Here is a 22,815-nt window from a genome sequence, read left to right on the forward strand (position 1 = left end):
ATATCATTGAAAAATAATCTGAAGTGTTACTTTGTAATCCATCTATTACTAAGATAACAAATACAATTTATATTTTTAATAAAGGCTATGCATTTTTCAGTTAGGCAAAAATTCATTAAAAAAAACATTTGGGGGGTAAACTAATACTTGTGTTCTCCTGTTTTATACCAATTCAATAGCTTCTCTTCTGGAAATTAGAATAAAAATTTAAATACATGATGCCAGTCACTCAGATCAAACCCTTGTTTGTCAAATTTCATAAAGGAGTTTCTTGGTGAGAGAGTAAACCTAAAAATAAGTGACTGCACTGGAAGTACAAATAGTCCATCCATGATATCAGCACCATCAGCCCACAGTGTGCTGGTGACAGTATGGGTGTGGGCATACAAATATTTGGTTTAAAAGGAAAAAAAAAACCTGCCAAGAAATTTATCCTGATTATGATGCGTGAGCATATTGCTACCTAAGGGAGATTAGAGACTACTAAATAAAAAGCAGTTCTCATCATCTTTTGAACCTTTTATCTACTAATAATTGGGTACTTTGCTGATGATGCAGAACAACTTTTCAAGCTGATTAATAGGTCATTTGTGTAGAAAAGGCACCCCTGTTCATAAAACAATTATGCTAATCCTCTAATTTTTTTCAAAAATTATGAAATATTCTAATCTTTCAAGAATATAGGTTTGGGTTGCAGATGGCAACCGTTTGTATATTACTTGTCGAGCTCATTAACATTTTTGAATTTCACATATTTTATCCTCACAACCCCACGAGAACTCTAATATGGGAATTAACACCCTCCATTTAAGACTGATAAACAAAGATTCAGAAGCAACTTAGAGGCCTGCCCAAGGTCAAATAGCTACTTAAAGAGGAGATAGTCTTAGAATTTTGATTTCCTAAACTGGTGCTATTTTCAAAGACTCAGTAAGTAAATATTTTCACAGTTCATTTAAAAGTGAAGGAAATCTTTCTTCACTGGGAAGTCTCAACTTCATTTGCTTCATTTTAGATGTTTACATTGGTAATACAGTTTTAGCTTGTGCCTATACAAATTCAAAAGTTACTCATTTTCCTGAGTAGATCGATAAGCTGAGTCAATGTTTGATTATGACTAGAGTAAAATTATCAAAATTATGACAGTGTATGGCCAGTGTAAATACAATGGCCTGGACACATTTTGTCTCTGTGCATAAAGAACAACATGGGATATTATTCTATTTTTGTGAATTTTAAACAACACTGAATCTGAATAAATGCCAAGCAGCAGACCACAGACAAGATATCAGTGGTCTAAGAAGTTTTTCACCAAGTATACCCCAGAATGTAAAACTTATCTGTCCAGCTACTTTTTGGGGTAAGATCATTAACATTCAAATCCAGGCACAGAGAAAAGTAGCTTATTTGCATAAATGAGAATATGGATAAGGGAGTCACTAAACTGTGAACTCAAAAGCAGGAGACAATCTAATGACTGACATTTACATCTGATTGCAAAAGGTATTTCCTTTCAGATAAAAGAATTCTAACTCTGTAACCTCTGATGTGTGTCATTTAATTTTTCATTGGGTTGTACCTGTTACAGTGAAAACGTCTGTCCTACCCTCTTTATACTACCCACCAACAATTTATCAAAACTTGAAATGGTCACAGAAATTAACAGGCTGCTAATCAACATGTGAAAGCAAAAAATATTGGTAGCCCAGTTCACAATAGGTATAGTCGGTTTCCCATTTTATTTTATATGAGTTACATCTGTTTAAAGATATTATAGAGGTGATTCATGCCTCTGATGGAGAGCTTGATTACACAGTGTCCAAGAGCCCTCCTAATTCTGAAATTTTTTGATTCCACTCATTATACCATTTCTGGTCTCTTATTTTATGAATAACTAAAGGAAACAGAAACATAGGGTAAATTTAAATCAGCCACTTGTACTTCACCTAAAACATTAGTTCATGATTCTAAACTCAAAATATAAACTTCAATAAAATTAAAATTAAAATTTAGCAACAAGTAATATGAAAGGATGTAAAACAGTCAAAAGCATTGACCTTCAAATTTTTGCCACCTAATGGGGTCAGAATCCTTAAAAAAAAAAAAAAAAAAAAACTAAACTAAATGGCTTCCACAAAGCACTTGAAGGATTAATATCTGTCTTCTTCTATTACTGCCTGATAAAATATTATAATATAATCCTATAATTTCTGCACCACTTATTTGACACTTCAACTTTACATGAACAAACTGTGTTTGAGCCAAATGTATTTTTTATGCATATGTGAAGCTGAGAAATGCAAGAATTTTGATCCCAGGGTACATCAACCACATGTTCCATCACTGAGAAATTTTTAGACTAAGCAAAGCCAGGAAGAGTAACTTGGTGACCTTGTTCTTTGAACATAGAATCATCTCTTCTCTGTGATATCAGTGGCTCAACCAGTATGATTATATACATATTTTGAAACATATTTAAAAAAGGATATACCAAACTTTTTACCTATATTTCCAGAAGAAATGCACAAAATAGAATGATTTTAGTTTAGGCATCAATTATTTCAATGATTGAAGAGAAGCACTGTCACATATTAAGATAATTCTAACAATTCCTTATTGTCATTAATAAAGAGATACTTCATTATGCCAAAGTTATCTTTGTAACTTGGGTATAAATTCAATTTTAGGGGCGCCTGGGTGACAATCGGTTAAGCGTCTGCCTTCGGCTCGTGTCATGATCCCAGGGTCCTGGGACAGAGCCCTGCATCGGGCACCCTGCTCCGCGGGGAGCCTGCTCCTCCCTCTCCCCCTGCTGCTCGTGCTCTCTCTCACTATATCTCACTCTCTCTCAAATAAATAAAATCTTTAAAAATTTTTTATAAGTTAACCCAATTAGGAGACATCATTTTGAAGAAATTCATTCAGCAAATACTTTTACAAATTAATTCTGCTTAATAATCCAGATTTTTTATATGCATTTATTTGCAGTGAGCTAATTCTCTGTGGAAATTAGTTTACATTCCTTAAGAACATATATCACTTGAGTATTTGTCAAATAAACTTCAGAAATATTCTAAGAATGCAGATAACATTGCTTTGTAATAAAAAAATCACAACTCATAGTAGTGCTGTAATCTACACATTTATATACTCGTGACATTATATGCTATTTTCCAGCAACGGCTAAGCTAGAAAGCTACAAAGTAGATAAAGATGAAGATTTGTCTCTCATAGAAAACTGGATCCTTAAAACGCCAAAATGCAAAATAAAAGACCTCAAATCAACCTTTAATGTTCTGTCATGCAACTTAGCTATAGAACATTCGGGCAAGATTTTTAGATTGGTTTGTTCTGCTGTGTTTTTAATCAGGTTAACAGTTTTACATGTCCTGTAAGCAATGGGCCTTATAAAACAGTATAATGTTATTAAGAAATGCCTTTACACTGACTTAATATCAATCAATAAGGATAGAAACACATAAGAATTTAAGATGGCAATATCTGAACTGAACGCAAATAACGTGATCATGGACCATTTATGAACCAGTCTGATCGATCACACTGCCCTAAATAAAGGTCTTTGGGCATCTTCCCCAAGCCAAGTTTCTCTTCTTCCAAGTTATCGTTGGTACAAGGTGTGATGACTTTCAGGCATCAATTAATATAAATTGGAAGTAGGCAAAGTATTAATTAAACATGACACTCTGATTATTTAAACCTTCTATTAAAGTTGATTATTCAGACCATGTTGATAGCCTGTTCTTTAAAAATGACTGATGATATCAAGCTTTACTGACTTCCACCAAGTCGACTATTTCCAACTCTTGAAGACAGAGGGAATAAATGAAGTGAGAAGAACACTGGAACAAGTCTAATAGACAAACCGACTAATCTCAGACCCCCAAGGTCAAAGTAAAGCAATTCATTTCTTGGCTTTCCTCAACACAAGACATGATTGATCAATTGAAGAGCAGGATTACAAACATTATACATCTCAATGATATGTTCTTTGCACTGTGTAACTTTGGGAACAATGATAGATTGCACAGTCTCCACACAAGTAATGTCATAAGGCAAAACTCATTATATTTGCGAAGAAAAACACTTCGGTGTTTAAAAACGAAGGTACACATTAGCCATCCTTACTACTACTAGGCATTTCATTTGATGGGGGGACATTCAGATATTCTTTGGGATTCTATCACCTTCATGGTCCAAACTTCGGACATTCTTGCTTCTCAGAATACTATTTTTGCTCTTACGGAGTCAGCCACCATGCTATAGATAATTACAAAATGTTACAAAAATTTCCACAATAATTACTGTCATTTTACATAAATATATTAAGTGCCTCTTAAAGGATTGATACTTCCTTAGATCCAAAACTACTCTTAGAGAAGAAAACATTATAAAAAGACACTGGGAACATTTTTAGCATTATAAATGTAATCATATAGCCGGAATTTTACCCCAATTTTTAGGATTAGTGCTTTACAAGCTTTAAAGAGAAAGTGAGACATAATACAAGAAAGAAGTCAGGAGCTAGTTATTTTGATTCCATTAATCTCCCAGTTTACCTCTCACTTGTTTTAACACTTAGAGAACTGTACTATAAGTCATGCTCATAACAGCACTTCCGAAATTACTCCATAGAGTGACATTAGGTAATTTGAAAGATTTCCACCGAAATTAAATTATATGTAAAGGATAGTCAATTGTGATCATGAAACCTTATTCTACATTCTGTATATTTTAAATCACATTGTTATTTTCAGTGATCTAAATTAATGATCACTTTTTCTATTAGGTCACAATTTTAGCAAAATTTTATTGCCTAGGTGGAGGGAGATAGTAAAAGGTGTTGTATGTTCAGCCGATGATTCATTTCACCAGCTGCCAGAAAGTTACCCGTTGCAGCACACCTGGACACATGCACCCATGACTGATTGGGAAACACATTTATCTTGGCATATCACAAAGGAGACGGAATTATAATTATTCTCCCTTGTAACTAAAGATATTTTGGAGCTATATCTACCTACAAAATAATACAAATTACACATCTGGACGAGGTTCACATAACTTTACCATCTGTTCTCTATGTTCAACCATAAATATTTCCCAAATTGTTCCTTGTGTTTAAAAAATAAGATTTAGTTTTAAAAGACCTGGACTGATTGTCAACGTTATAGGGAAATGCTGTTTTTAAAATTAAGACACTGAATAAGTTGCTTAAAACCTTGAATTTCTTTGGTTGATAAGTACACAGTACAAATTTAGTCTTTGCTTTCCATTAAGGGGATTTTGTGGATTTCTTATATTCTGATTTTGAGAAAACAAACATGTAACCTAAGTTTTACACAGAATCTTCTAGGCAAAAATTGGATACTTAAGTACCCTAGTATAGCAGAACAAAAAAGTACCAGAGGTTTCTTTCTTCAACTTAAGACTTAGCAGTTACTAATTATCTTGACCTAAAATTCCATAGATTCTTACTTAATCTCTCCTGAGAGTTCCTTAGTTTAAGACCTTAAAATATCAAATTAAAATAATGCAACATATGTTAAGAAAAAAGAAAAAGAAGAAGATAGCAGGAGGGGAAGAATGAAGGGGAGTAAGTCGGATGGGGAGACGAACCATGAGAGACGGTAGACTCTGAAAAACAAACTGAGGGTTCTGGAGGGGAGGGGGGTGGGGGGATGGGTTAGCCTGGTGATGGGTATTAAAACAAACAAACAAATAAGTAAATAAATAAATAAATAAATAAATAAATAAATAAAAGAGTTAAACTGAAAAAAAAGTATTTAGAAATATTTAATGACATTTACAGAATCATGATTGCCAGAAAATGAAAATATTTTGTCTGACATACCCAGTGATAATAATCAGTCTAAATCAGTTTTGACAGTTACTTTTAAATTATTATGAAACTCTTCTATCCTATGTTTTCCCCTTAAAATACTAGTTTACTTTCTCTGAATATAAAAAATTAAATGAAATCTGTACACAAGAAGAGGAGAGATCATAAAATGGATATTCAATTTCAGTGCTGAAAGTTTATGGAACAGGCTTCAGTATGGTGTGAAATAATTTTTCATATTTCTTTCAGAAATACTGAAGAAAGAGAATGGCTTAGGATACTGTAACCGAGGAAATACTCTAATATGAGTAATACTTTATGTTGTTCTTAAAATCAGAATATAATTACAGTAAAAACAACCAATTATGTAGAGATTAAAAAGTACGGTCACTAATATAGGCACTTTATGCATATTAACTCATTACCACCACCCAATGAGGTAAGTGCTATAATTATTCTCACTTTTTTGAGATGAGGAAACTTCTCTGCAACAAAAACAACAAAACACCAAATCAATACAAAACTGTTCTTTAGTAGTTGTACATACTGAATCATGGACATTATCAATGTGTAAAACTAAGACCCTTAAATTAAGAAAGAAAGAGAGAGAGAAAATCTTGAATGGCATACTTTTTCAATAGAATGCATCAGAAATTCAGATCAAGGTAATCATGGCATAAATAATTTCAAAATATGCTTAATATACACAATAGTATTATATATACAGCAAATAAAACCACACTTAAACTGTTAAACACCATTACAAGAGAATCTGAACTGTATCTATACCACTGATGTACCATATAACAAATGTCACACTATAGGTCCTATCCACAAACCTACACCTTGCCTTTTTTTTTCCCTAAGAAATATTTCTGATACTAGATTTTTAGTATCTGGGCTCTCTAAAGGGTCTTTAGACTTAAAAGACATAAACCATAGATATCTCTTTTATACAATGGAAATTCAATACATATTTTACATATATAAATCTAGTAAGAGCAATATGTTCTCTGTGTTACCACTTACACACTATTCTCAAAAACAGTAAAAACAGGGCAACCTATTTATCTCTGTAATCAATAGATTTGGAGTCACAAAGTGGCTTATCATTTCAAAGTAATGCTAGAAGAAATGAGTTCCTGGTAAATGTATGTTCTCTACCACAATTCCAGTTATAAATATGAAAGTGCTGTCATAAATTTCTCATATTTCTCAATAAAATAACTTTTTCACATGTTTAAATTACATATTGATTTGCATAACAGTTGAATCAGATAGTATGACACATCATTTTAACCCCGATTGCTGTTTTGCGTGTTCAAAATTCTGACAACCCCACTACGTGGCCAGATCTAATAGGCTTACTATCTCCCTCCCGATATACTCAGTGCCAGAATTTCTTTGTTTACCTTAATGTGAATTGTGAACATTTGAGCTTATTCTCTGATACTTAGGCAATTTCATACTGACTCACCTTTGCTCACCTTTGTACATGTTTTGTTTCTTGGATGTCTTTCCCCCTTTTTCCTTCTCTCTCTCACTCTCACTCTTTCTCACTCTTTTTTACCTAAAAATACCTGTTCATCATTTGAGACCCTACATAATAAGCACATCTCCCTAGACAGAGTTAAGTATTTCCTCCTTTACTCTCTGTCAAATTGAGTAAATAATCTATTATGGCATCATACTATGCTACTTTCATTTGTTTACACATTTGATTAACTGACTAGACCATAAAATCGTAAATACAAGCTTTATTCATCATGTAAGAAGTTCCTAGCACATTGGTTAAAACATGGTAGAAGTTTAATGAATGCCAGATGAGTTAAATTACTTAATAATTCAGTCCATATCTTACATGGCATTTCTTAAAATTTCCCTCTTCTGCCCATAGATTATGTTGCTTTCCTGTAGAAAGTCAAACGTTTTTATGGAAACCACAAAATTCACTTATCTAAGTCCTGAGTTAAAAATAATTCAATTTAGGAACATTATGTAAATCATCATCAAATTACCTAATCATCAAAAGTATTACCTAGGAACAAAAAGTAAAAGCAATCATCCAGCTACTAAAATTCACAAGTTTTTATAGTATTCTGCAGTTACTTCTCAGCTTTCATAACTAACTGTTCATTAATTGCATTATTCTCTTTAATTGAATAGTTACCAAAAAACTCACATGAATTATTAGAAAGAGTTCATGTCTTATGGAACATCTGTGGGCAGCTGAAAGTCCATGGTAAGTTGTATGCAGGCTTTTATGAAATGGATTACTTAAAATAAAACTTTAGTATTTTATACTTTCAGGTTATCAGATAATTTCATGTTGAATGTGGAATAGATACTAAAGTTATTTACATCTAATTTATAATAAATTCAAATAAATTTTATCTGCCTAAGAAAATGAGGAGGAGTATAAGGATCAAGGTAATTAGCCCCTACTGAGGAGCTTCTTTAGGTCTGCTTTTTCAATTGTATAACGTTACATTTTATTCCTCATAAATATTTCAGAGTAAATATGGCCACTTACTTTTCAGGATTTTCCACTTCTTCAGTAACAAAGTTGAGATAGAACCTAAAAAGATATAAATGAGTTATATATTATCAATATATTTTACGATTATAACACAAAATGTCAATTCTTAAACATTTATAATCAAACTCAGAATTATAAAAAATTTAAAAACAGGGGCGCCTGGGTGGCTCAGTTGGTTAAGCAATTGCCTTCGGCTCAGGTCATGATCCCAGGGTCCTGGGATTGAGCCCTGCATTGGGCTCCCTGCTCAGCGGGAAACCTGCTTCTCCCTCTCCTACTGCCCCTGTTTGAGTTCCCTCTCACGCTGTCTCTCTCTCTCTCTCTGTCAATTAAATAAATAAAATCTTTAAAAAAAAATTTAAAAACAAATACTTACTGTAAGATAAAAATCTCCAACAATCCAAGTTCCCATAGATCATTTTTCTATTAAACCATATGTACAGAGTTATTTTTTTATTTTTTAACATTTTTATAGAGGTATACCATATGAACAGTAAAGTGCACAAATCTTAATCAACAACTTGATGAATTTTTACATATTTATACACCCATGGAACCAATGAAAAGATCAAGAGATAAAACAGTCCTAGAACCCTAGAAAGTTCCCTTATGGCCCTTTCCAGTCAATACCATTCTCTTGTAAAGGCAACTGTTATTCTATTATCACCTCTGATTAGTTTTACTTGTTTGATCAAAATAGACTAACACTGGGGCGCCTGGGTGGCTCATTTGGTTAAGTGTCTCCCTTGGGCTCAGGTCATGATCCCAGGGTCCTGGGATCGAGCCCCGCATTGGGGTCCCTGCTCAGCGTGGAATCTGCTTCTCTCTTTCCATCTGCCTGCCTCTCTACCTACTTGTGGTCTCTCTCTTCTAATAAATAAATAAAATCTTAAAAAAAAACCCACAATAGACTAATATTTGCTTGTATCACTATTATACAATAATTATTTTTTTGTGCATCTGGCTTTTTTTCTGGACTTTTTTTTTGTGAGTCTCATCCATGCTGTTATATGTAGCAATAATTCATTGTTTTTATTGATATTGTTCATTTTATTACACCATACTTTCTACTGTTGATGGTTTCAGATTACTTTCAACTTACAGCTGTTATAATAGATATCATAAATATGCCTGTACATGTTTTTTGGGGGCCCACGCAATCATTTCTCTTCAGCATATACTCAGAATATGATCACTGGGTCATGGGGTAGATGTACATTTACTGTCAAACAATTTTTTCCCGTTTTTGCACTCCCAGCAATATAGGAGATTATCATGTTTCAGTGAGTGGGGAAAACAAAGTGGGAAACCCACAGTACTTCTCCTCAAGGAGCCCATGGTTTATAGAATGGCCGATAGAATAGTGTGACAGAGCACAGGCGTCAGTGCTGGACCATATACAAGGACAGTGGGAGCCAGGGACAAAGCCTAACCCAGACTGGCAAGTCAGGAAGGTTTTCTAGAGAAGGCATCACCCAAGTGGAGTCTTCAGAAATGCTCAACATCGAGCCCTAGTGAAGTGGTGAAGGACAGTCCAGACTGAGTACCCTGCACGAGCACGGGGGTGTGAGCAACAGTTTACTATTTTGCACTGCAAAGTGTGACAGGAGCAATAAGAACAGAATTTATTTATTTATTTTTAAAGATTTTATTTATTTATTTGACAGAGAGAAACACAGCGAGAGAGGGAACATAAGCAGGGGGAGTGGGAAAGGGGGAGAAGCAGGCTTCCTGCTGAGCAGGGAGCCCGATGCGGGGCTCGATCCCAGGACCCCGGGATCATGACCTGAGCCGAAGGCAGACGCTTAACGACTGAGCCGCCCAGGCACCCCAAGAACAGAATTTAAGTACCAGATGGCTTTGGCTTCCAGGAATCCAGATTTTAGTGGTGTTGGCAAGTCAATCAAAACTTATAGGGCAAGAGATGTATGACAATAGCATTTCACAGTTTTAGGGAGTTGGCCATATATAAACACAAAAGGGCAAGTAGGAACTGACAATGGTATCAAAGATAATAGATTCTCAATTTGCACGTCTTCCTTTCCATTCACTGTTTTCTGGTATATGCCCATCCAAATAACCTCAAGTCACAAGACTATGAAGTTTTCCCAAGTTCTGAACACTTTTCTGGGTCCCTCACATGACAAAAAGCATTCTAGGCATACAATATTTCACTTTCAAGTTTCATAGGATTACAAATATTACCCTAAAGTTATGGCCCTAGAGAAATTCAGATTCCTTTCTTTTACTCTGTGACTCTACTTATCCCACCCAGAAAATGTCTACCACCTTGTACCCTTATTTTTCCAATCGAAAGGGACTGCTCAAGACTCTTTAAAGCCCTTATAATTTTTTTATTATGTTCAGTTAGGCAACATATAGTTCTTTTTCCAGGTTCCAAGATGTACAACTGAGGTAAACTCCATCCTCAAATAAGCATACATAGATAACCGAATTGTGAAGATGGGAAAACCAAGGGATCATAATGGGAGAGCTAAACATATAAAGACAAAGACATGTCTATCTCTTCATTTGATAGGCTTAGGTCATTTCCACAAAATAAAAAGTCATATTTTCAAAACACTCTTCTGCTCTCTTATTTTTCTGCAGAAGGCAAAACAGCCATTATATAGGTACACAGAAGCTTGGGTCTGTAAGTACAAATTTTTCTATTACTTAAAACCAAATGGCTAAAATATTAGCCCAACAGCTTTAATATACTTAAAGTATCTCATAACTTAATATAAGAAAGAGAAACCTGTCTTATCTCATCTTTATAAAAACCCATCTAAATTCACAACTACGAAGTTGATGTTCATGGTTGTCAAAAACTAGACAACAAGTCCAAAATGGAGTTGCTTATGCTAAGCCCCACAACACCAAACCAAGATAATTATAGTTTCTGCTCTCCCAGTAAGGGAATTTTAAACCAATCAGGAATCACTTGATTGGTACTAGTTAGGTAATCTTCCTGACAGATCCCTGCCATTGCTTACATGAAAGTAACCTTGCAAAAACCAACCTGTTTTTTTGCCTACACTAAGTTCTTTGTTCCTGCTCCCTTCTGCCTATAAAAGTCTCATTTTATGCAGTTCCTCCGAGCTCCTTTCTATCTGCTAGATTAAATGCTGCCTGATTCAAATCAACTTTTGCTCAAATAAACTCTTAAAAATTTTAATATGCTTCAGTTTATCTTTTAACAAGGTTAAGGCATCCAATATTTTAAGGACTATGTCTTAAGTAGAAGCATTTTAATAGCTGACAGAACAGTAGCAGTAAAGGTGATCTAAAAAGTTAGCAGTCAAGTTTATTTTTTAATGACTAGAAAGTAAGCTTCTAAAAATAGAGGCTGTAGTTATACCATGAAGGCAAGCAACAACCAATACTTATATCTGGGATATGCACTCTGAGGGATTTCATGTGTTTGTTATAAGGCCAAAGCAATGCGAAGTACAGGAAGAACCTGCAGAAAAAAAAAAAAGAAAGAAAGAAAGAAAGAAAGAAAAGAAAGAAAGAAAGAAAGAAAGAAAGAGAGAGAGAGAGAGAGAAAAGAAAGAAAGAAAGGAAAGAAAGAAGAAAGAAAGAAAGAAAGAAAGAAAGAAAGAAAGAAAGAAAGAAAGAAAGAAAGAAAGAAAGAAAGAAAGAAAGAAAGAAACCCAAATATAAAATAACCAACACACACACACACACACACACACACACACACACACACACGTTTCCAGGCTTCTCATGTCAAAAATATCCAGCTCCTTCTTAATAGTTGTTTTAAAAACTGGTATTTTCCAACAATGTTTACAGCAAGAAAGGAAATATTTGTGAAAAAAGGAACACAATTTCAAATATTTGCCATAGCTCCAGAGAATAGAGAAAAGGAAAGGGCTTGGGGCAGGGTGGGGGTGTGAAGGAGAAAGCTTCTTATTTTGGTCCAAACATTCACATCCTGTGGGAAATACACCTTTATGCTTTCCTAGTCTCCAGCAATGAGTCCATAGCATTCTCCTTGCTTTACATCTCCTCAAGGCCTCTCGAGAATATTCACAAGATCTATTGTTTCAGCTTTTCCATAATTGTGTATAAAAAGTACCACAAAGCTGGCAATGCATTCCAGTACCCAACTATGTGAATTATTTTAAAAAGAAGCTTATTCTTTAGATTAGATTTGACACAATGGTACCAAATAATCCCAGCAGGTACTTTAGAAAGACTAAATCCACCGAGGATCGGATTTAAAAGGGAGAAAAAAGACACAGAAAAACTTTCCATTACACAGTTTTAAAAAACCCCACAAAGCAATATTTAGCTTTGGATCAGGATATGGGACTGAAATTGGTTGAGTTCCCTTGGGCCACAAGGAAGACTGGCAGACATATCTCTCTGAATGCAGACACTGGTAATAATATTAAAGTTGCTCTGACCCAACTCTGTGCCCTGGCTGGGTTAATGATTTCTTTCCCCCTAATAATGTTTCTGTGAAGGAGTTTTCATCATTCTAAAAAGGTTCTGCACTGCTCATAGCCAAAAGCCTACTCTATTCAGACCCAAGGTTTGGCAGGGTCTTTTTCCTATTCACCATGTCGAAGTTGAATTACTAACAGAGCAAGGCCTCCCCATCGACAAAGGTCTCGCTGCTTTTACTTACACCCTAGGTGGTTAAGTTCTGATGACAGTAGCTGCTTCCGTCTGACTTATTTGCAATGCCCCCCACACTTTTTGTTTGCATCAAACGTTGTCACGGCAGCTGCATGGGGAGTGGAGACTCATTTACAGTGTCCCATTTATAATTCCATCACCTAGTCTTGTCATTATACTGTGAAAGACAGAGAGAGGTCAGAGAGGCAGGATTACATTTGGGAAGGGAATAAATACCCCTCTCTGTGAACTCTTTTCGTCTCCATCTTGTTCTACTTACAACCAGATATTAACTTTTTCTCTGGAACTCTGAACCAACAGACTATTTCTTCTAGACACAGTTTCCTTTTTCTAAGACTGACGGCCATAGATTAACAACCAGATTATTTCTACCTATCCACAATGCAGCATTCAGGTAGCATAACAACCACGTTAGAGAAATGCAGTTAGTCCTCTGTCTCTGCACAAGCCACTTGTATCAGGTAATATTGCATTTAAAATCCCGGTCTTCATTTCCAGTACTATACTCGAACCCCTCTTAAGAACAGGAGAAAATCAACAGTTTCCTCTTCTTTAAAATAGGGAGTGGAGAGAAGGATCATATGGGTAAAAGTGTAAACAAAAGTTCACGTAAACCCACGTTCCCTGTAAAGAGAGCACTGAAATACATTTCTCGGCCCAAAATGGGGCCACTGAGTCCCCAGATGCCAACTCTGGGATCTATACTTACTTCCTTGTTCCTTACTCATTTTCTATTTTTCTCTTCCTTGTCCCTTATGCTTTGAAAGATTTCTATAAAAGCATATCCTATAAAAGCTTCCTGTCTTCCACCCCACTTTGTGGTTCTCTAGACTCTTGAAAGTAGAGACTGCCCACTTCATGAATTGTTAAAGTCTGTCTATATCACCCAAATTATTTTTTAAATCATTTTGGCATGAGCAGCATTTTAGGTTCAGCATCAATAAAACAAAATATTATGATAATAAGATAATTTAAAATGAAAAGAGTGAGAGAAATGGAAAAATCCCTCAGCCCTCCAAAGCCTACAGAAGTAGAGAAGGTTTGCTCAACACAAAGCTGCTGACCTGAATATCTGGTACTGGTAGTGGGAGAGTGAGTTGGATAGAAGAATATTTTAAGATTCGGTGGTAACAGATGCATGGCACTCAAAGGCAAAAGAAACTTCATTCAATAGAATTAATCAAATCTCCTTTGTGACTATCTCCACATTCCACATTCCTGATTGAATATTGCTGGGCTCCCAACACTTGGCTCTAGCTGAAAGCTTTTACCACCTCCCCACTTCACTCTGGTCTCTGGGTTACCCTCCCAGTAGCTTGGCTGCTGCCCCAGGGCACCAGAGCTTTGATGCAGGCTGAATAGCCATAGAATGGTGGATTCTGCTACTAACCCTGTGATCACAACTCTGTTCTTCTCTCTGCCCAGCACCACATTGTGCTTTGGACAAAAATAAAAAGACTTCAAATATACTGTGTGATTCAAGATTGATACTTATACACAATAGCTGTAAGAATATTTCTTGAATATACAAATATTTTATCCTATACCACATAGAGCTACAACCTTGTAATGCCTTTCAAACATACTTTTCTTCAAAAGCTAGGTTAAGATTTTAAATTCCTATACCCTCCTAATTTTCCTCTAATGCTGTATTTTCACAATTCAATGAGATTAATAGGGTAAATACTCCATTTATTTTGAAACATATCTTTATATTCCAGCACTAACTGGAAGGTAAGAATCTAAAAACTAAAGAAACGGAAGAAAATAAAATTTATATTAAATGCATTTACATAATTTCTGAGTTAGTGTGGTTTCCTGATACTATTTTTATGTTCATAGAACATTCTCACAGCTAAAGTTGTACAACTATTAGCTCTATAAATAATTTTTAAAAAGAGATTTTGCTATTAATAACTCCAAAACAGTGAAATTTAATTTTACTACAATGATTTTGATGGTTAAGCAATACTTTTCTACCTAGTGGGCTTTCTTGTAACAGTCATTTCCACTGAGTCTTAGATCAATAAAATTTAATTAGTAAAAAATCGCACACCCTTATCCATGATTATTGTTATTCAAGTTCCTGAATAAAATAAGGCATAAATATGAAGTTCTAATGCTTCAACCAGAATGGTTATCACAGCTTAACAAGCACAAAGGAAATGTACCCATGGCATAGTGGTTTTAATCATCTTTGCTGAATATTTTGTTTTTCAAATGTTGAGGAAATTTTAAGGAATTTGTAAGAGCCTTTAAATGTAACAGATTATCTAGTATACCTGTTTTCACCATCTTAGTTTTTCCTACCCTGCTTTTCGAGTATCATTTAACTTTCTGGGAACACCTTACTTATTTCTATATCTGAATGATTTCATTCTCATGGGACAGTAGAGAAAAATCAATTAACCACTATTTGCAAACAACCTTGGAGCTTCAACTGAAAGCCCTTTTGACAAGCAAAGAATTAATCTTTAATTTCTCATGGCACTATTATGTCCTCACTGATACAGACTTATAAGTGATTTGCATTGGTTAATGTCAGCGAGTTCTCTTGCTCAATTGTAGACCCCAACAGTTAGAACCAGAAATAGACAAAACCACTTAACTCATGCTCTAACTAAACCCATTGTGCTTGTTTCTTATTATACTTTCTTGAGGCACAAAGACATTTTGCAATGACCAGAACATTCTAACCACTGGACCAGAAAAGCCCTGTTAACAATGGAATGCCTAGAAGACCACACCCCACATGTCCCCTTCCCTACCCATGATCAAGGGCTGAACACATACTCACCCCATGATTACGTGCATCCTGTCTGCTCTCTTGCACTTAACCCCCAAACCTCTCCCATAGGTGTTCATCTTACAGGCAGAGAGGTTGATTGTTAAGGCTTGAGCCTGCCACCTCCCCCAGGTGCCAGCATCTGAAATAAATTTCTCTTTCCCTTTTCTAAACCCTCGTTGCTTGAGTTATTGGCTTCTCTAGCAACAAGTTCATCTGAGTTTGTTCAGCAACAGTATTGGGAAGCCCAGTCAGGAGCTGTACTTTCAATTTGTTCAGCCCCCTCAGGATTCCCCAGGATGGAGCAGTTGTCCCTGGCAAAGTACACCAGGCCTCCCCATTTGTTTCCTGACTTAGTGGCTGTAACAGATCTTTTGGCAATATTAAGACCCACATTTGTTTGTTTTTTATAACATCGGGCTAAGTCTAATAGTTAACTTGACTGAAAAACTCAGTTGTGCTTACATTAAGTCATATGCACAGTAAGTGGCCTGGTGGAGGGAGCCACACCATCTTCCTCACTTCAAAAATGCAGATTGTGCTGGATTGTGACTATTCACACTCGTCTAGCAGCTTGCTTGGCACTTAACCAAAATACACGAAGGAATTAATGACCCATACAAACCACCAGATCTAGAGATATCAACTTACCAGCCAGCATATGCATACATTCCATAATAAAAAGCCAGTGGCAACCCCATAATACTCGCATCTCTTCCTGAGAAGGCGTCTTTAAAGTGTTGTGTTTGCCCTGTAATGAGAACAGAAAGATTTTAGGACTTTTCAAAGAATTGGTTATTATTCATTCTTTAACCATAAACATGGAGAAAGAAATGGGAGGGTTGGGGATGAACTATACTGTTTCAGGTCCAGATTTCTCACTTCCTGCTCATTGCCAGATTCATCTATTAATACTGTATCCATTCTAGAGGAGGAGTCCCAAAGGTATATTGATTACCACTGACACTATTTCACATTTCTCTTTTAATAAAATTATAGCAAAGAGCAAAGCAGTTCCTTGTTTGAGTGTGCCTCTACTCTTACAGAGTTTGAGCATAAAAGAAGACTAAGGAATAATCTGTAAACCATACAGATTACAGTTAACAGGAGTATGATAGAATTCTTTTAAATAAAGATAATTTAATGCTTGTGTTGGGGAGAAAGAATTTCCTCTGCCCTTTAAAATCCTTCTGGCTGGACTAAGAATCAAACTAACATGAGACAGATTAACAGGAGAAAATCAAATTTAATAGCATACATATGGGGAACCTCCACAGACATGGAAATTCCAAAGACAGTGAGGCAATATGATAGTTACATGAGCTAGGAAGGGGAGTAGGGTTCTGAGGATATAAAGGGGAGAAAGAACATTAGCAGGAAGGTAAAAGGAGATGTGTGGAAAACAAAAGTTGCCCTACTATGTAAGATGAGTCTCTTAGGTAAAGAGGAAACTATCTTGTTAATAGCTCAGGGGGAGGTAAAGAGCTTTTCCTGAATCTGCTGGGTTTTGATTGCTTTTAACTCAAAATAATGTTCATGTCAAAGCAGCCCATCTCGGGGCAGACTGCCCTTGGCATCTACGCTTGGAAAGAAATATCCACAGTTCTACTCTCAATGAGGAGGTAGCAAAAAACCCAAGAACCACCTTCTCACATCATTTAATTTTCATTCTGTTTTCTATTTTCCCCTGTAGTCTATTAAGTACCCACAGTGGTAGAAAACCCTGTGGACCAAATCTGCCTTCCAAAGCTTCTTGTGTAAATAAAGTTTCATTGGAGCACAGCCAGGCCCACTTATTTGTGTATTAGGATTGATATTATCAGTCTATGGCTGATTTCACTCTGCAATGGCAGAGTTGGGTAGTTGTGAAGGAGACTGTATGGCAAGCAAAGTTGAAAATATTTACCATCTGGCCCTTTATAGAGAAAGTCCACTGACCCTGTCTTAGAGAATGGCATGGTTTCCTTCTAGAAACACTGAAAAGAGATTATACTGAATTTTAAAATAGATAGTTCTTAACAAATTTTGCATCAACATGTGGATTGAATGCTTTAATTCATAACATTTTTCCCTACTTTGTGAATCATACTGGGCCTTTTTCTTGTTTATCCTTTGGATAATTACAAAAAAAAAAAAATTCAGATTTAGCCAATATTCAAAGTTAAACACAAAAAGTCTCTTTCTTAAAGAAAATAGCAAATGAGATCACCAAAATGGGAAATGTGATTTTGTTTCAAAATTGGTCTTCACTCAAGTAAATAAAAGAGGGATGGGCATATAAAAGATTCAGAATATTTATCACTGTGTTATTTTTCTGTAGAAATAGTAATTTTTTAGTTTAACTATGTGTCATGGAATATTTGAGATATACTTATGTAAAATATAATCCATTGTTTATCTGAAAAAAAAAGAGGGATGGGAGGTAGATGATATATGTGATTATGACCCTCTCTCTTCACTGAAACCTCAGTTGTTGCCTGGGTTGCCCAGACAACAATATATATTAATATAATATGTACGAGCTTTGAGACCAAAAATGGAGAAGGTTGAGTTGTACAGTAAATAATTGTTCCCTCAAAGTAACCAGTGCCAAAATATAGTTCATTTAAAAAAAATGACACAGTGAATTCAGAAATGCCTGTTTTACTAAAACATCTCTGTGTCCTCATAGAAGGGAAATATAAATACTGGAGCTCAGATAAAAACATCTGTTGAATATTCTTTTATCATGACATATGGTCTCCTTGGCCTAAAGAGATAATATTCTAAGGGTAGAGTACTGAATAAGCAATAAGAAAAACCAAACTTTATTGAAGATCAGGTCCTAAAGTATAAATCCTAAAAAGTGTTATTTTGAGAGTATTACAAAAGAGAGGCTTTTTTAGACTTCAGGAATATTTCGGATGAATAACAGAGGTCTCAGGAATATGAAAGTCATAATATTCAAAGGAAAGTTTAACAAATCCTCATAAGTACAGAACATACAACTATTTTCAGGATCTGATTAGAGTGGAAATAAATGCACACTCTGTATTAGTAAAGCTTTTATCTTCCTGGAGTTTCAAATTAATGTGAAAAATTTGTGATTAAGTTAGAAAGAAAAATCAACATTTTGTATTAATAGAGTAAATATGCTTGCTAAGAATGGTCTCCAAAATAATAAAATTTTCTTTAAATGTAGTAATATTGTTACAGCATTTCTCTATTAGGTGAGCTATAAAAGGAAGCCTGTTCACATTAAGCACTGATAAGACAGCATAAATATTAATTAAAGGATCATTCTATTTTAAATTGAGAAAGATGCAAAAGATATATTATGATCTATGTTCTTAAGGAATTTACAATAAAATAGCATTTGGAAAACTTCACCTCATCTCACATACATATATAAATAGGTGGTTAAAAAAAAATGACTACAGTCTTATATTAGAGTTTTAAAGGATAGTATATCATCTTTTGGAACCTAAACTAGAACTGAAGTAAGGTCAATGACTCAGGGTCTCTGCACTCTCCAAAAATGGAAGAAACTCCTTACAGAAGACTAAAGAGTTAGCCCATAAAAAGAAAGCACTAACAAAACAGATTATGTTCTCCACACTTCTAATGGATCAGATAAAATGAGCAGGCCAGCTCCGTGGCGGCCAATGTGAACTAGAAGAGCGAGCTCACGTCTTCTCTTTAGTGTAAGCCATAGCATTAAAATCTTTATTGTGTTTACTCTGAGTTGGCCAAAGTTGCTTGATTTGATGCAATCATTTAGCCAGGAGAGTTCTAAGATCTTCCATTAGTAAATGCACAAGAGCAGCTCCCTTGCCCTAGCTACAGAGTGACAGATCTTTCAGTGTTTGTTATTGTTTGATGCCTCTATCATCAGCAATTATTTTGCTGAATTTTGGCATTTCCTTTTGCTTTGTGTAATTCTTCTCCTGCAACTTTATAAAATTTCTCTCTAAATTCCCTTTCCTGGAACAGACAATATCAATGTAAACATTAAATATTTAAGATGCCCAAATTATACGTCACTCTTTCACAATTTCATCTCACGTTCCTATTCCCTATTACCAAGCCCATTGTCAATGAATTCACCTGGACCTCCTACGCTTCCAACAACTTCCACTGGATCCAAGCAATTGCATGTAGCTTCTTCCCTAAAACAGCTGAAACTCTAAATAACATCACCTGCTCAACCATCTCATCTTTTCTTATTAAACAGTCAACTCTACATATACTCCCCCAGAATGATATTACATTCCCATAGAAAAGCATATTTTACTTTAAAAATAAAGTAACAATAAAAATTAAGTTTTTACAACTTTTTTTTGTCAGATAATATTTGGTTTTTCGGAATGCTATTCCCATATCTGACTCCCCTTCCATCAAAACTATTCTCAAGGTAAAAGTAATAATAGCCATAGAGTAAAAGAATTACTGGTCATCTTTCATTATTTTCCAGATATCCTTTTTCCTTTAGTCTTTATTACTATTAGTGAACTATTTTAAAGTAAATATAAGAGGCTATAGTTATCTGTAGTTGAAACTAATGGCAGATTTGTTTTTCCACTTTGAGTTTTCACTCCAAAGAGTTTATATGGAGAGAATTCATTGATGCCTTATTTTGTTGCTTGGCCCAGTCTTAATTCTCTTGTTGCCATTCAGCTGTAAATACCAATGCACCCCCCCACCCAGTGCAGCAGTCTTTCAAATCAATTCGATGACAGTATAGAGTCTAAGTTCCACAAACAGAGACTAATTAAGGGATTCTGCTAGTACAAGTGGAAGTTAGTGCTAGGAAAGATCAAAAGCAGATACGTATTTTAAAAAGCATTTACTTTCCAGTCCATACCTTTAATTAGCTGCATAACTCCAGGGACTATAATTATCAGAATTGCTGTGAGCTTGCAAAAGGTTAGGAAAATCTGGATCCGGGTGCTCCAGCTGACACTCATGCTGTTCAGGACCATCACTACAGCTGCAAACAAATAGATGAAGTCACAGAAGGTGAATTCTCATTGGCATGAAGACATCTTAGGTCCTTGCTATTCAAAGTGCCACCCATTAACCAGCAAAGTTGGCATTACCTGGAGGCATTTTGGAAATGCATAATTTCAGGAACTGCCCTAGACCTAATAGATACATTTCAACAAGATGTCTCAGTGATTTTTATGCATACCTTGAAGTTTGAGAAGCTTGGATAAAACCACCAGACAGTAAAAATTCATTTCTTGGTCTTTGTATATGTCAATAAGAGTGGGCATATACTGTAGTTTCTTAAAAATCATATAAAAATATCGTCTAACTGGGCGCCTGGGTGGCTCAGTTGGTTGAGCGACTGCCTTCCGCTCAGGTCATGATCTTGGAGTCCCTGGATCGAGTCCCACATCGGGCTCCCTGCTCGGCGGGGGTCTGCCTCTCCCTCTGACCCTAACCCCTCTCATGTGCTCTCTCTCATTCTCTCACTCTCAAATGAATAAATAAAATCTTTAAAAAAATATGTCTATCTTCTAACCAAATCCTAAAGTCATCATAATATGCAATCAAATTGCTGAATATGACTCTCCAGCTTGGTAAGTCAGGCAACTATTTCCTACTGTCATGATGTTACGCATATGCACTTGCCAGGATGGAATCACTCAAGAAAGATGTCAAGAAGTTGGCTAGTATTTTATTCTTCACTCTCAGACCTCGCCCTAGTGGGCACTCTGCTTTTCCTCTCCACCTTCCAATTAGCACATGAAGGAGTGACTGACTTTCAACCTACCCTAAAAATACAGGCTTCCAAGATGTGTCTGGGGACTTGGACAAAAAGAGTTCTAAGTAATGAGTCCAAAAGAGTTCCAGGCCTAGGATACACCTTGGGTGTGAAGCCAGCAGAATTTCCCTTTCTTAATGATGCCATCTACAGTTTCCTGAGTAGCACTCAACTATCCACTCTCCCCACATGGTAGCGCATGAGAACCCTGAGGATAGAACAAGCATTTTCTTTTTTTTTAAAGATTTATTTGTATTTATTTATTTATTTATTTATTTATTTATTTATTTATTTACTTGACAGAGAGAGACACAGCGAGAGAGGGAACACAAGCAGGGGCAGAGGGAGAGGGAGAAGCAGGCTTCCCGCGGAGCAGGGAGCCCAATGCGGGGCTCGATCCCAGGACCCTGGGATCATGACCTGAGCCGAAGGCAGACGCTTAATGACTGAGCCACCCAGGCGCCCCAGAACAAGCATTTTCTATCTCTGTATTGCTAGTGTCCAGCTCCATGCTTAGCCCAAGAAGATAATCAACACAATTTTGTTGAATAAATGAATGAGTTGGATCCTCAGTTTAAAAAAACTACCCTTCAGCCAAGAAGGCATGAAACGAATGGTGATACTCTAAGACCCTGACTTCTATACTCAGCTGGAATGACTTCTAGAGGTTCTTCTAGAGCACGGATTTCAACTTCATGCTCTTCCCAGAAGTTTATATTCAGTGTTAACCCCCCACCCCCGCCAAAGCTACTTCATACCTGACGTTTGCAGTTATTTTCTATAAGCTTTATCTTTTAAAAGGTGTATCCGTCCTAAACAAATAACACAGATGTATGAAGATACTTCTCAGGGGACAAAACAACACACAGGATTTTGATAATTCGAGTTGCAATAGGAAGTATTCCTATTACACAGTCATCAGTTATCTTCATAGTTTCCATTGCCTTGTATAATCACTAGCTCATTTCAGAACTTTAGAATCAGTACAAATGTTACCAACACATAACATATACAGTAATGGCAAAAATTTTAAAATAACCTAGACTCCTAAAGGAAGGCTAATTAAGGTACACCTTTTTAATGATTTACTATGCACCATTTAAAATCATGATGCAGTTAAATATGTATTTCATGAAAGGGTGTTCATGATATATTACTGACCAGTATAGCAAGTTGCAGAGAGAAGGATGGATGGATGGATAGATGGATGGACAGAGAGAGAGACAAAGACA

At 35.7% G+C, this 22,815-nt stretch overlaps 1 protein-coding gene across 1 annotated transcript in view; it reads right to left on the reverse strand.

Annotated features, from left to right (window-relative positions):
- SLC7A11 (solute carrier family 7 member 11) overlaps positions 1 to 22,815 on the reverse strand; it is a 76,677-nt gene that overhangs the window by 39,569 nt on the left and 14,293 nt on the right. The window contains exons 4-6 of the mRNA XM_027599476.2: positions 20,678 to 20,803; positions 16,486 to 16,585; positions 8,394 to 8,438 (exon numbers count right to left, since the gene is read on the reverse strand). Of these exons, the coding sequence (XP_027455277.1) occupies positions 8,394 to 8,438; positions 16,486 to 16,585; positions 20,678 to 20,803 (271 nt within the window). The remainder of the gene's footprint in view (positions 1 to 8,393; positions 8,439 to 16,485; positions 16,586 to 20,677; positions 20,804 to 22,815) is intronic.

This window comes from Zalophus californianus, chromosome 2, assembly GCF_009762305.2.
Source record: "Zalophus californianus isolate mZalCal1 chromosome 2, mZalCal1.pri.v2, whole genome shotgun sequence".
Lineage (NCBI taxonomy): Eukaryota > Metazoa > Chordata > Mammalia > Carnivora > Otariidae > Zalophus > Zalophus californianus.